This window comes from Cystoisospora suis (genome assembly GCF_002600585.1).
Source record: "Cystoisospora suis strain Wien I chromosome Unknown contig_38, whole genome shotgun sequence".
Taxonomy (NCBI): domain Eukaryota; phylum Apicomplexa; class Conoidasida; order Eucoccidiorida; family Sarcocystidae; genus Cystoisospora; species Cystoisospora suis.
Window position 1 is genome coordinate 1 of NW_027152840.1, and position 12,259 is coordinate 12,259.

General features: G+C 41.3%; 2 protein-coding genes across 2 annotated transcripts; one reads left to right on the forward strand and one right to left on the reverse strand.

Moving 5' to 3' along the window:
• Positions 1-49: 49 nt before the first annotated feature.
• Positions 50-3,171, reverse strand: CSUI_000092 (uncharacterized protein; the record flags this gene model as incomplete). The annotated part of the gene is made up of 2 exons (XM_068060326.1): positions 1,148-3,171; positions 50-313 (listed from the first exon to the last, which is right to left on the reverse strand). Coding segments are annotated over exons 1-2 (636 nt in total), but the record flags the coding sequence as incomplete, so codon positions are not given.
• A 134-nt stretch (positions 3,172-3,305) lies between these two features.
• CSUI_000093 (peptidylprolyl isomerase domain-containing protein) lies at positions 3,306-11,207 on the forward strand (the record flags this gene model as incomplete). Its single annotated transcript, XM_068060327.1, has 6 exons — positions 3,306-5,457; positions 6,260-6,403; positions 7,502-7,792; positions 8,851-9,040; positions 9,899-10,157; positions 11,067-11,207. Exons 1-6 carry the CDS (start codon positions 4,389-4,391, stop codon positions 11,205-11,207), a joined length of 2,094 nt encoding a protein of 697 aa, XP_067927697.1. The 5' UTR covers positions 3,306-4,388.
• Positions 11,208-12,259: the final 1,052 nt, after the last annotated feature.

A 12,259-nucleotide genomic window follows, 5' to 3' on the forward strand; every position in this document is an offset into this window, starting at 1 on the left:
AAGCAAGGAAGAGAAGAGAGAGATGGTGTTTCTCTTTTCTTTTCTTTACCTGATGTGTATGTCTGCATCCGCACATAAATTCGATAAGAGATTTGATCCGTGACTTGGGTGGGACAGAAAACCTTCCAGGGAGATCAGGAAGAAGTGTCCCATATACAGCTGACGAAACAAGCGCTTCAAGAAGATTCTGCGACCTATCCCGACTTCTCTCTCTTTCTTCAAAAAAGTTCTTCTTCTTCTTCCCCAAAGAAGAAGAAAGATGCTTTCTTTCATTGGAAGAGAAAGACGAACAAGAAGANNTAAGAAAGAGGACCTAAATAAGAAGAAGAAAAAAAGAAAGATTTCATTAAGAGATGAAGTAACCGGCGAGAATCGATGAAATACACTTTCTCGCTACTGTCTCCTTCTCCCTCCCCCTCTCGAAGCCCTTGACTTGTTTCTCTTCCTTTGTCGCCGCTGTCATTCTTCTTATTTAGGTCCTCTTTCTTATCTTGAAAGACAGCGTTCCAGTAGAGACGTGTCTTTGAGGGAGTAGGCGTTGCTGTCTCGAGCATCCTCGGGATGACCTTCTCACAGAAATCAAGAAAAGAAGAAAAAGCATTACAAGAAAGACGAGAGAAAGGAGAAAAGGACAAGCTTATGAAGAAGAAGAGAGCAGAAAGATAAAGAAGAAGAAGAAAACAGAGTCCAAAGGACTAGAAGAAGAAGAAGCGGGGGGAGAATCACAACGAAATTTGTGTATGTACACCCCAAGAGGTCGGGAGTGTCAAAGATGCAGAAAGACAATCTACGGCATCTAGTTATAGAGAGAGAGAGATAGAGAAATAGGTAAAGAAGCTTTTCTTAGAATTCCAGAGAGATACATTTCCGCGTAGGGTGGATCTTAGTGACGGCGATATGAGAAAGTTTTGAGTAGTGAAGCGATTGATCGGCTACAGACAGACACACACAACCTTCCCCTCCTTAGAGATCTTTTTCATGAGGGGGGAAGGGCCTTCAACTTCCTTCCTGTCTCGAGAAATAGCACCTACCTCACCTATCACTGCCAGTCATGTATACATACATGGATATAACTATATATGCGATCAAGAGAGAAGATTCAAGCTAGCTACATAGGTCACTGTTTTAAGGAGTGTCTTTCACTTACATCCGATACTTCTTCCCCCTGGAGCGTTTCATCTTTAACGGTTCTTCTTCTTCTTTTCCTATTCTTTCGTTCCTCGCCCTTCATTGTCATAAAAGGAGTTTTCTTCTTTCTATCAGGGGAATCTTTCTCCTTCTTTCTCGTCGTTTCACGGTCATCTTGTTCTTCTTCTCCATCTTCTTCCTCGTCACGCCCAGTCTCTTTCTCGCCTTTTCTTCTTGTTCTTCTTCTCTCCTTTTCTTCTTCTTCTTCTCCCTGGTCACCTTGAGAAGCTTCACGAGCACGACGCTTTCTAAGAAAAGAAGAAGCAGATGAAGAAGAAGAGTCTCCTCTCCTTGCCTCTGCCTGTCTCGGCAATTCTTTCTCTCTCCTCATCTCTCTACACGTGGGCTTCAAGTGAAGGGACACAAGAAAGAAAAGAGAAAAAGAAGAGGAGGGAGAAAGAGAAAGAAGAATAAGAAAAAGAGAGAGAAAGAGGAAGAAGAAGACGAAAGGAGACCCACGATAGAAAAGGAGACGGTATATGTCAGCAGCAGAAGGAGGAGGAGAAAAGAGAAATGAGTCTCTTGTTGTTCTTCATGTTACTTTTCAAAGCTGCTTCTCTCTCTTCTTCATGTCCCCTTTCTTCTTCCTTCATGCTTCTTTTCAAGGAAAGAAGAGAGAAGAAGAGAGACCAACTGCTAAGAAAGATCTTCAAGAGGTCGTAAAGAGAAACCCGGGCATGGTGAGAAGCAAGATAGGAATGAGGTGATCAAACTCTCTTCTTCTCCTTATCCTTCCTTCCTTTCTTTCTCATTCCTTTCTTTCTTTCTTTGGCTGCATCAAGAAAACTCTCCCCAGAGACAACAAAAGGGAGATAAGTCGGTTTCTCCATGGATTGTTTCTTTCTTCCCGTCTTTTTGACTTTCAAGAAAGAAGTTTGGAAAGTTGAGAAGAAAAGCTTTCCTGGTGGCTATGAAGCTCGTGAACTCAAGGAATCTCCCTCGCCTCATCTCTCATATCACGGGGTGTACATACACCTGAAAGAAAGTGCTGCACATTTCCGACAAAAGAAGCAACAGAAAAGGAAAGGGGTTCCTCTTCAGTCTATCGCTACTTTCAACGTCACATCTCTTTCTTTCCTTCTTTCGTTCTTTCTTCGTTTGCTTGTACACACTAGAAGAGAAGAAGAGACGAGAAACTTCTTCACTCCTCCTCCTCGCCTTAGAAAAAAACGACAACGGAGAGACGTCAAGAAGAAGAAAGAGAAGAAGAGGAGAAATATTGATTGGTTTAAAGATAAAATAGGCAGCGAGGTAGGGGGTAGCGAAAACAAGAAGAAGGAGGAGAGATGAAGCTCCCGAAGTTCATCTGGAAGCAAGCTGAATGAGAGATGAACGATAGAGATTAGAGATGCTCTCTAGGGAGAGAGAGGTCACGGGGTGTGTCCTTGTCCCATCTATGATACTTCTTCTACATTTCCTTTTCAGGATTCTTCTTCTTCTTCTGTATCACTCTTTCTTTCTCACTTGCTTTCCTAGCGTTTTCGTCTTCAAATCTCTAAGCTTCCTCCTTTTGAAGAGGAGGGAACCCAGAAAAGGACAGCAAGGATGCACACGAGATAGAGAGATAGTGCTCGATCTAGCTATCTCTCTTTAATCTATGTGTTTATCTATCTATCTATCTCTCTATCTATCTGTCTGTCTATTCTATCTATCTAGCTATCTGTCTGTCTGGCTACTGTGCCTACCTATCTATCGCTACCCGTTCTTGCGTCCACAGAAGAATGTCTGGAACTTCCAGCGTCCAAGCGCAAGAAATAAAGAAAGAGTGCAAGAGAAAGAAAGAAAGGAAGGTGAAGGCACCAGTAGGAGACAGACACGGGTACACACAGCACATGCAGAAGATGAAGAAGAGAACGAGAGAAGGAAAGAGAAAGAGGTTACATTTCCATGCCTCCTGTTCTTTTCTTTCTCTTCTTCTAAACGAGTCTTGGCGGTGGATAGAGGAGAGATTCCGGAACAAGGACGAAGAAAGAGAAAGAGAAATCTCCTTCTGTCTCTCCAAAGAGAGATCTATCCTAGGGAAGGAGAAAGTTTTACTTCTTCTTCTCCCTTCTACATTCAACGCATGCAATTAGCTTCTCAGGCTTTTCTTTCACCCTCACATCCATTTCTTTTCTATCACCTTTTCTTTTTGTAATTCGATACCATTCTTTCTCCTGTATCGTGTCTTTGCTGTTTCTTCTTACTCTTTTTTCTCTCTTCATTTATCTCATCTTTCTCTTCACTCTCTCCTTGGCGACTCTCCTCTCTCACTCTCTCTCTATCGACTACCTCTGAACGTAAAAAGTGTCTACTGCCGTTTTCTTTCGTCTTCTCTTTCCTCTCATTTGACTTTCCCCGTCATTCTCTCGCTTTTTACTTACTTTCCTCCCTCCGTTCCGTGTCTCCCTTTTCTCTTTTGTTTCTCTTTTCTCTCTCATCTCAGTCACTTCTTACACAGAAGTGAACTTTCTGTCACTACATTCATCTCTCCGTTCATATCTGTTGCATTTTGAGTCCATTTGAGGGTTTTATCACTTGAAAAGTCTCTCTCACGTTCCTCAGGTGTACATACACCCGCCTCCTCCTCCTCTTTGCGTCTCCATCATATTCTTCCCTTTCTCTCACACTTGGGATCAAGTCGATCTTGTCTAAGTCTCACATTCACTTGGTTTGCTTTTTCTTAATCTGTCGACTTTTCTTCTTTTATTCCTTACCGAGCTATAGAGGACGAATCATCCTATTCCTCTTCTTCGTAAGTGAAGAAGAGAAAAGAAGATGATGATGATGGCACGAAGCACAGTTCCTAGTAACGCGGAAGGCATCTGTCCATAGATACCTGCATACCTCGTCTTCTTCAGAATCCAGGGGAGAGCTTTTTCTATTAGTCTGCTGTATCTATCTTTCTTGAAGAAACGTCATATAGAAGAAGAAGAGGAATGAATAATCTTCACTGCTGTCTAAGAGGGAGAAGAAGCGCGATCAAATTTTCTTTCATATGTCTCTTTGCTCTTTCCAAATCAACATAGATAAGAGAATATAGAAGGGGAAGAGAATGAAGAAGATGCTTGAAAGTGGGGTTCTCTTTTTTTCTGAAGATAAGAAAATGTTTCTTTCGCTTTTCTGTTAAGCATATTCAAGAGAGATTTCTTTCTTTCTCCACTTCATCTTTCTCTTCGTTTTGGGTTTCTCAATTCGTCTTTGTCTATCCTATCTTCATCATGCCGGCGAGAGGAGGAGGCGGGGGAGGAGAAGAAGAAGAGAGAGAAGAAGAGGAGACTTCTTCTTCTCCTTCTGTTCGTCGCAGCCGCGAGAGAGGAAGAGAAGAAGACTCTAGTAGGAGAAGAAGCAGAAGAAGAGACAGAGAGGATAGAAGTGTCGATGGTGATACGGGGGGTGAGGAAGAGTCTTATAGAAGGGAGAGAAGACATGAAGAGAGAGATAGAGAGAGAAGCTCTACAAGAAGAAGACATCATACCTCTCACCCCCAGGATAGCTTGAGAGATCAGAGAAAGTCTTTGCGAAAAGAAGAAGAAGAAAGTGAAGAAGAAGAGGATGAAGGTTGCTATGACGGGAAAAGAGAAGAGAGAAGAGGAGGAGGAAGAAGCAGAAGAGCACGTGAAGACCTTCGCCATGATGAAAGAAGTAGGAGAAAAAGAGAAGGAGAGAAAGAAGAAGATGAAGAGGGAAGGACTCGAAGAAGAACAGAGTCAAGAGAAGATCGAGAAAGACATCGGCGTAGAGAACATGTTGGGAGAGAAGAGAAAGAAAGACATTCCCAACGTTCGAAGATTAGTGAAGAGAGGAGAGAATTGAAGAAAACAGAAAGAGAGAGAAGTGTCGAAGGAAGAGAGAGAGGAAGATATCGAGATGAATCTGAAGAGGAAGAAGAAGAAGAGAAGGGGAGAAGGAAGAGAAGAAGAGAAGGAGGAGGAGACAGAAGAAGAGAGAAAGAAGATGAAGAGAAAGAAAGTGAAGACGAAGAAGAAGACGAAAAGGTAGAACGTTTACAGAAGAGAGGTGGCGAGGATGGTCTCGTACATGCAGCACTTCGCCGTCATATGGAGAACGGGGGAGTCGCAGAGGAAGAAGAGAAAGGAGAGAAGAAAGAGACATATGCCATGAACAAAGAGAAACACGAAGAAGAAGAAGAGAATATGAGGATGAATGGCCGCTCAAGTCGAGAGAAAGAAGAGAGGAACAAGACAGCAGAGGGGGAAGAGAAGAGACGACCAGAGAAAGAAAGAGAAAAAGAAGAAGAGGAAAGCTCAAGTAGCGGGGATGAGTTTGGTAAGGACAGAAAAGAGAGAGAGAGGACTTAGGTCTTTCTTCTCTCGTTTCTTTCTTTCTTCGATTGTGAAGGTCTTCTTCGGCAAGACGGAGAATGCTTTCCTTCATCTTTCTTCTTCTCTTCTCTACATGCAGGGTTTCTCTCTTTCTCTCCTCAGCCGTCTATATGTCTCTGGAGAGAAGAGGGGGTGATAGAGGAAAGAGAAGAAATGTGTATGAACGATTCCTAGCTCATGTCTTCGCCTTCTCCTGTCTCTTTTCTTTCATGGAGATCTCTCATCATCTCTTCGGTCATCTCTCCTTTCTATCTGTCTATCTTTTTGCTTCTTCACCGAGATATCTCTCTTTCTTCTTTCTCTCAAGAAACTGAGTTTCTCTCTTCTCTTCTGTACCTTTCTTTACAGTTAGATACCTCGGAGACTTCGATTCTTCATAGAAATAGATATGTATTGATCTCTCCTCCATTGTCAGGGTCTCTTCTAGATACATAGACCAAAGATTCTCTTCTCTCTCATACATGTGCATACATAGCTGCATGCATATTCTTATATACATGTACATACATACATACATGCATACATAGGCGCAGATACATACACGCGAGCATACTTAGTCACACCTACGTCTTCATACACACATTTCATACGTATTCAGACATATTCATACATATTCCTACATGCATATTCTCACATGTGCGTACGTGCACGTTCATATATATATCATCCTTATACATCTTCATACATACCTAGACTCCTCGCCTGGAAGAGCTTACTCGGTCGTTCTTCTTTCGTTCCTTTCTTAGGTCCGGTGCCTGTCGCTGCTGAGAAGTTCCAGAAGAAGGCAAAAAAGAAGTATCGGCTTATAAATGAGAATTTGTACCTAGATAATCTTCCATCTAGTGAGAGATATTTCAAGTCGTTCATGCACAGGGATGAAGTCTCTCATGGTAAGAAATCTGTCTAAGTCAAATCCCTGGTTTCATCTCTCTCTCTCTTTCTCTCCTTCAGCTTATCTCTTCTCCATCGTACAGACATCTGTAGTGGTAGTACATCTATTCATATGTCTATCTATGTATCTATCGATCTAATCTCTAGTCTATCTCATGTGTCTGTTCAATATATACGTCTCTCTCTCTAGATATATGTGTATATTTGAAGGAGAGAGAGAGGGAGATAGAGAACCTTGATAGGTCTGTACTTGTACGTGCAATGAGAGATGCATCTCCATTCTTCTTCTTTCTTTTCGTCTCTACCTTTCATACCTTAGGAGTCTATATATCTACGGGTTTATCAGTGTATGTGTAACCCATTCGATCTATACGTAGATATCTGTATAGGTTGCATGCGTCATTGCTTGTCTCTTCACATAGGAAGGGTGTCTCTATGTCATCACTCGAAGAACTAGAGAGAATACACATCCGTCCCCCGTGTATCTCTCCCTGTATAAGCCTATAGATGTTTATAGAGAGTTGGATTGAAGCAGTGCCTCAGTAGAGGCGTATGTACTCCTGACCTTCCTCTCCCCATCCTTGGATTCTTCAGACACTTCTCTATATCTCAGGATGTCTTCTCTCTCTCTTTCACTCACGGAGAGGCGCTTTGTCTCTCCTGCCTTCGCCATGTATGTCCATAAATACACGTATGTATGTATCTATGTATATCCATGTATACAGAGAAAGAGATCTAGAAAGATAGATGTGCTTACTAAGATTCCCGTGTTGTGTGGCTCTACTTGATCCGTCTTGAGTGGATCACGTATATCATCTATGTATATATATTTATGTGAATGTATGATGCATGCACACAGCTACGTATGTATGTGTGTTGATGAGTGACCTATATGTATGTGTCTATATATGTATCTAAAGTTGTATGTGTCTGTAGATGGCGAGGTCTTCCCTGTGTATTCTTTTCTATCAAGCTTATCATCACTTTCTTTTGCTTCTTTTGTCTCTAGCATATCATAGACAAGCTAAGGAAAGGATTCTTTCTTTCTTCTTTCTTTTTTTTCCTTTCTTTCTTCTCTTTCTTTTCTATCTGTGTAGTGGTGGTGAGTTCTTTGCATCGATTCATCATAACTGGGAGTATCGATGGTCACGTGAAATTTTGGCTACGAGAAGCTGAAGATATCGAGTTCGTTAAACACTACAGAGCTCATATAGGTATGCTGGCCTTCGCTTCCTCTTCCTCTTCTTCTACCTCCTTGCCGTCTTCTCTTTCATATTCTTTTTCGTCCTCTCTTTCTTCCTCTTTTTCTTCTTCTCTTTCTTCCTCTTTTCCTTCTTCTCTTTCTTCCTCTTTTCCTTCTTTTCCGTCTACTTTCCTACAGTTGTATGGTGCATAGATATTCACCTATCTATCTGTCTAGGACCCGGTTTCTCTCGTTTCTCTCTTCTTTTCTTTCTTCTTCATTTTCTTCTTGTATGGATATGGCTATCAATCTGCAGAGAGAGAGATAGATACGTGGATAGGAGAGATGTAAAAGGTTTTGCTCTACATGTGTTAATGAATGAAGGAGAGGAGAAGAAGAAAAGAAGAAGAAGCTGTGTAAAGAGTGTGGGGAAGTATCTTGAGTCTCGACAAACATCTATACACTTTTTCTGTATAAGGTTTTCTTTCTCCTCTTCTTTATGTTCGTCTTTCTCTTCTTTCTTAAGGCTTGTCTTTCTATCTTTTCTTAAAGCCTTTCCTTCTATCTTTTCTTGCAAGCCTTTCCTTCTTCTTTTCTAGATATACACGCGATGCCGAAGAAGGAGAGTCTCTTCTCTCTGGGTTCTTCTCCATTGTCTCCCCGCTACAGCTTTTCATACCTTTCTCTCCTCTCTCTCTTCTTCTCCTTATTCCCACTCCTCCTGGGCTCTTCCTCTTCTTCATATTCCTCCTTTTTTTCTTTCTCTCTCTGTCTGTCGTTCATTGAAGTGTTCTCTTCCTCCTTCTTTGCTTGTTCTTTTTTCTTTGGCTCTATGATGTCTAATACGCCGACAAAACTTCCTACATGTTTAGATATGCGTATCTAGGCTAATGTAGACATCTCCGGTCCGCAGCCTTCATTCACGTAGACTATGTATATACTTGTCTATAACATATTTGTACATAACCTTATCGATCTCTTCACATTCCCTCTATATCATCCGTCTCTGTATGGTTCTGTTTTATGTATGCATCCCTATGTATATAAGTATACAAGATGTCCGTAGTGAGAAGAGATGTATTTGATCAAGACTCTCTTTCTGAGGATTCTTCTCTTTCTTCCGTTCGTTCCTTCTGTCTGTCTTTCTCTTCTCATCTCTTTCTTTCTTTCCTTCTTTGTTTCTGTCTCTGTCTCTGTCTTCTCATCTCTTTCTTGTTCTTTCTCTCTTTGTTTCTCTTTGTCTGTGTGTGTGTGTATTTTTAGGTGTCCTTCATTGTTTGTGTATATCTTCGTCAGACGGAGGAGCGATGGTCGGGTCTGTGGGGAGTGACAAAACCTTTCGGCTTTTTGAAGTGATTAGCTTTGATATGCTCTGCTTACTGAAGCTTCCCTTTCTCCCTCTTGCATGCGAATTCGTACATGGAAAAGAAGAGCTCGCACCCATCGTCACTATGTAAGCTGGCTGTTCATCTATTGGAATCCAAAATAAGAAACTCGGAGAGAGAGAGAGAGAAGAAAAAGAAGAGAGGACAACTGTTAGAAAGAGGGGGATCTGAGTCAGTGAGACTGGCTGAAGAGATGCATGCAGGGTGAAGCATTGCCTCCTCAAACACCTGGGCAAAGTAAAATAGGGACACATACATAGACATACATATACATGCGTAGTCATACATATACACACATAGGCATACATACATGCATACTCATACAGATATACATACGTCTTCGTACAGATATACATATTCATAGAGATATACATATTCATGCATACATATACATTCAGATACACATATACATACATACATACGTCTTTACAATTACATACATACGTACCCACATACACAGATACTCATGTATATACATGTGCGTGTGTACAGATAGTCATGTGTATTTGCATGTGTAGAGAAGAAGGAAGAGAGACTTGAGTGCCTTGGGTATTAGGACCGGATCGACGTGTGAAACATGGAATGAACTTACTCGCTTTGCGAAAGAGATGAAGCCTGCCTTGTCCCTTGTAAGGAGTTATCTCTAACACAAGGCGTACTTCACGTCATCCTAGCTTGTCTACAAGACAATGTCTCTGTCGCTAGCTGCTGTATGACGCGTTGATAAATGGTTCGTCGCTAGCTCCGTAAGGACGGTAGGGAATGCTAAAGATCAGAAAGATAGATAGATAGATAGGTTAAAGATAGATAGATAGATTAAAGATAGATAGATAGATAGATAGATACGTGCCTTCCACTCTGAAGCTTCTTTTCTCTTTCTAACCTCCTCTTTGCTTTTTCTACATTGTTTTTCTTCTTTCTCTAAGCTCTTCCAAAGACACCCCGGAGATCTTCGTATATAGGCCGACCCTTGGAACAGAATCCGTAGGGAAATATTCGCTTCATATGGCTCCAGCGCACGCAATGAAATACAGCGCGTGCCTCAACATCTGCGTTTCTGCGGATGAACAAGGAGGTCTTGAGCTGTGGTGTACGGACACCTGCAAACGTGCGACGAAGGAGACGAGAAGGGGGTTGATTCAGTTCTCTCTCAAAAGCGAAACAGACTTATTTGAACTAGCCAAAGTATGAAAGGGTCCTCGCCTCTCTCTCTTTCTTTCTCCTTTCTTCTTCATCTTTCTTGTGTCTCGTCTGTTTCTCTTTCTTTTGACGTCTTGGTAGGGAAGCCCTCAGATCTGAAAAATACACAAGGCACGGAGAAGAAGAAGAAGAGAAAGAGACGATGATGGAGAACCTATCTTGACCGCACATACATACTTACTTCTCATGCACATTCCTTCTTCGTCACATGCGTTTTCGTTTCTAGGCGTAACAATAGATAGATAGATAGATAGATTAAAGATAGATTAAAGATAGATAGACAGATAGATTAAAGATAGATAGACAGATAGATTAAAGATAGATAGATAGATAGATCAAAGGCATACAGATAGATAGATAGATTGAAGACAGATAGATAGATAGGCGATTCCGTTTGTGCGTACATTCTTTCGTCGTTCCCCTCCTATTTCTGTAAGCTCAGTGCACATAACGTATATCATCAGAGGGACAATAAGAGGTCTCTCATCGTCATCTACGACGTTTCTCTACTTCAGTCATACTAAAGAGAGTTACTTGCTTTTTTCCATGGACTCTCTTATGATAAGAATGTCGTCTCTTTATCTTCTAATTTCTCTTCGTCTTTCGTACGAACGTAGCCTTCTCGGGGAGAGACCTCCAGAGAACAAGGCATGCGTGCATGCATTCTTCTTATCTTTTTCTTTTTCTATCTGTTGAAGCTAGTAAGAGAGAAAGAAAGGACTTCTTATTAGCTATTCAACACTTGTCTTCTTGTGGAGGAAGAGCTGTCGATATCTTTTTTCTTCCTTTTGGTACTTGATAAAGGAGCGAATCTGAGAGAGGATTCCTTCCTTTTCTTTCTTTCATTCTCCTTTTTCCTTTCTTTCATTCTCTATCTTTTCTTTTATTGTGTAGAATAAGACGCATGCGATAGCGCTGGCGGTCAGTCCTAATGGGGAATGGCTAGCTGTCCTTTCAGAAGATTCGATTCTACGCCTCTTCAAGCTCTCAACCGGAAAGTTAGCTAAAGTCTACCTCGAAACCATGGAGGTATAAATGAAGGATCTACTTGATCAGGCTTTTTCTCCTACTGATTTGTCTGATGTCTCTCCTTCTCCAAGTTTGAAAGAAAGAAAGATACATAATTAGATAGCCTCCCCTACATCAGCAAGGACCACTACTGTTACAACTATCAGTTTGTTCCTCATACCTTTACAGTCATCTTCATCATCTGTATAGGTATCTGTGGATAGATAGATAGATAGATACCTTCACATGTGATGTGGCTATACAAGGTATGTGAGTTCTACGTGTATACATACTTGTAGACGCATGTATATATGTATATATATAAAGAGAGATGTGTGTCTTTTCATCGAACCTTATCTCTCTATCAATCTGTCTCGCTTTTTTCAGTCTTTCGTACCGCTCACGTCTATTTCTCTCACTTTTTATTTTTTCCCTGTCCTTGCTGTTGGTACTACTGCGTTGTATGAATAGTGGCGGAGTGAGGGCGAGAGAGAAAGAGCGAAGCAGGAGTGCGATAGAACGCCAAGACAGACCTGTTTAGAGACCTACACGCGTCATAATCTCTCTGTTCTCTCTGATTCTTATTCTATGTCTGTCTCTCTTTCTAACTGTCTAACCGTCTAACTATCTGTCTATCTATCTGTCTATTTCGTCGTCTTCTGCTGCTTTCGTGGTCGTCTGTTTCTCAGTCATAGCTCACTCAGGGAGAAAGAAAGAAAGAAAGTAGGGGTAGTTCCCATAACGGCTCGTCGTCGTCAAGCTTTTCTCTTCTTTTTTGAAGGTGGTGTATGTGGCTGTATGGGTTCGAGATGTAAGAATAGAATTTATAGAAAGGCCAGCAAAACAGATTGGGAGGCGTAAGTCTGTTGTTCTCTCACTCTTTCTCTTAACCAGGTTTCCAAAGATCAAACACCCTCGCCAAGAGAAGAATCTCCTTCATATCCTTCTTCTTTTTTCCTTTTATCTGTAGACCTTTTTCTTACTTTCTCGTTGTGTCTTCTTTATCTCTTTCTTTCTTTCTTAATCCATCTGTAGACTTTTATCTTTTTTGTTGTCTCTTCCTTATCTCTTTCTTCTTT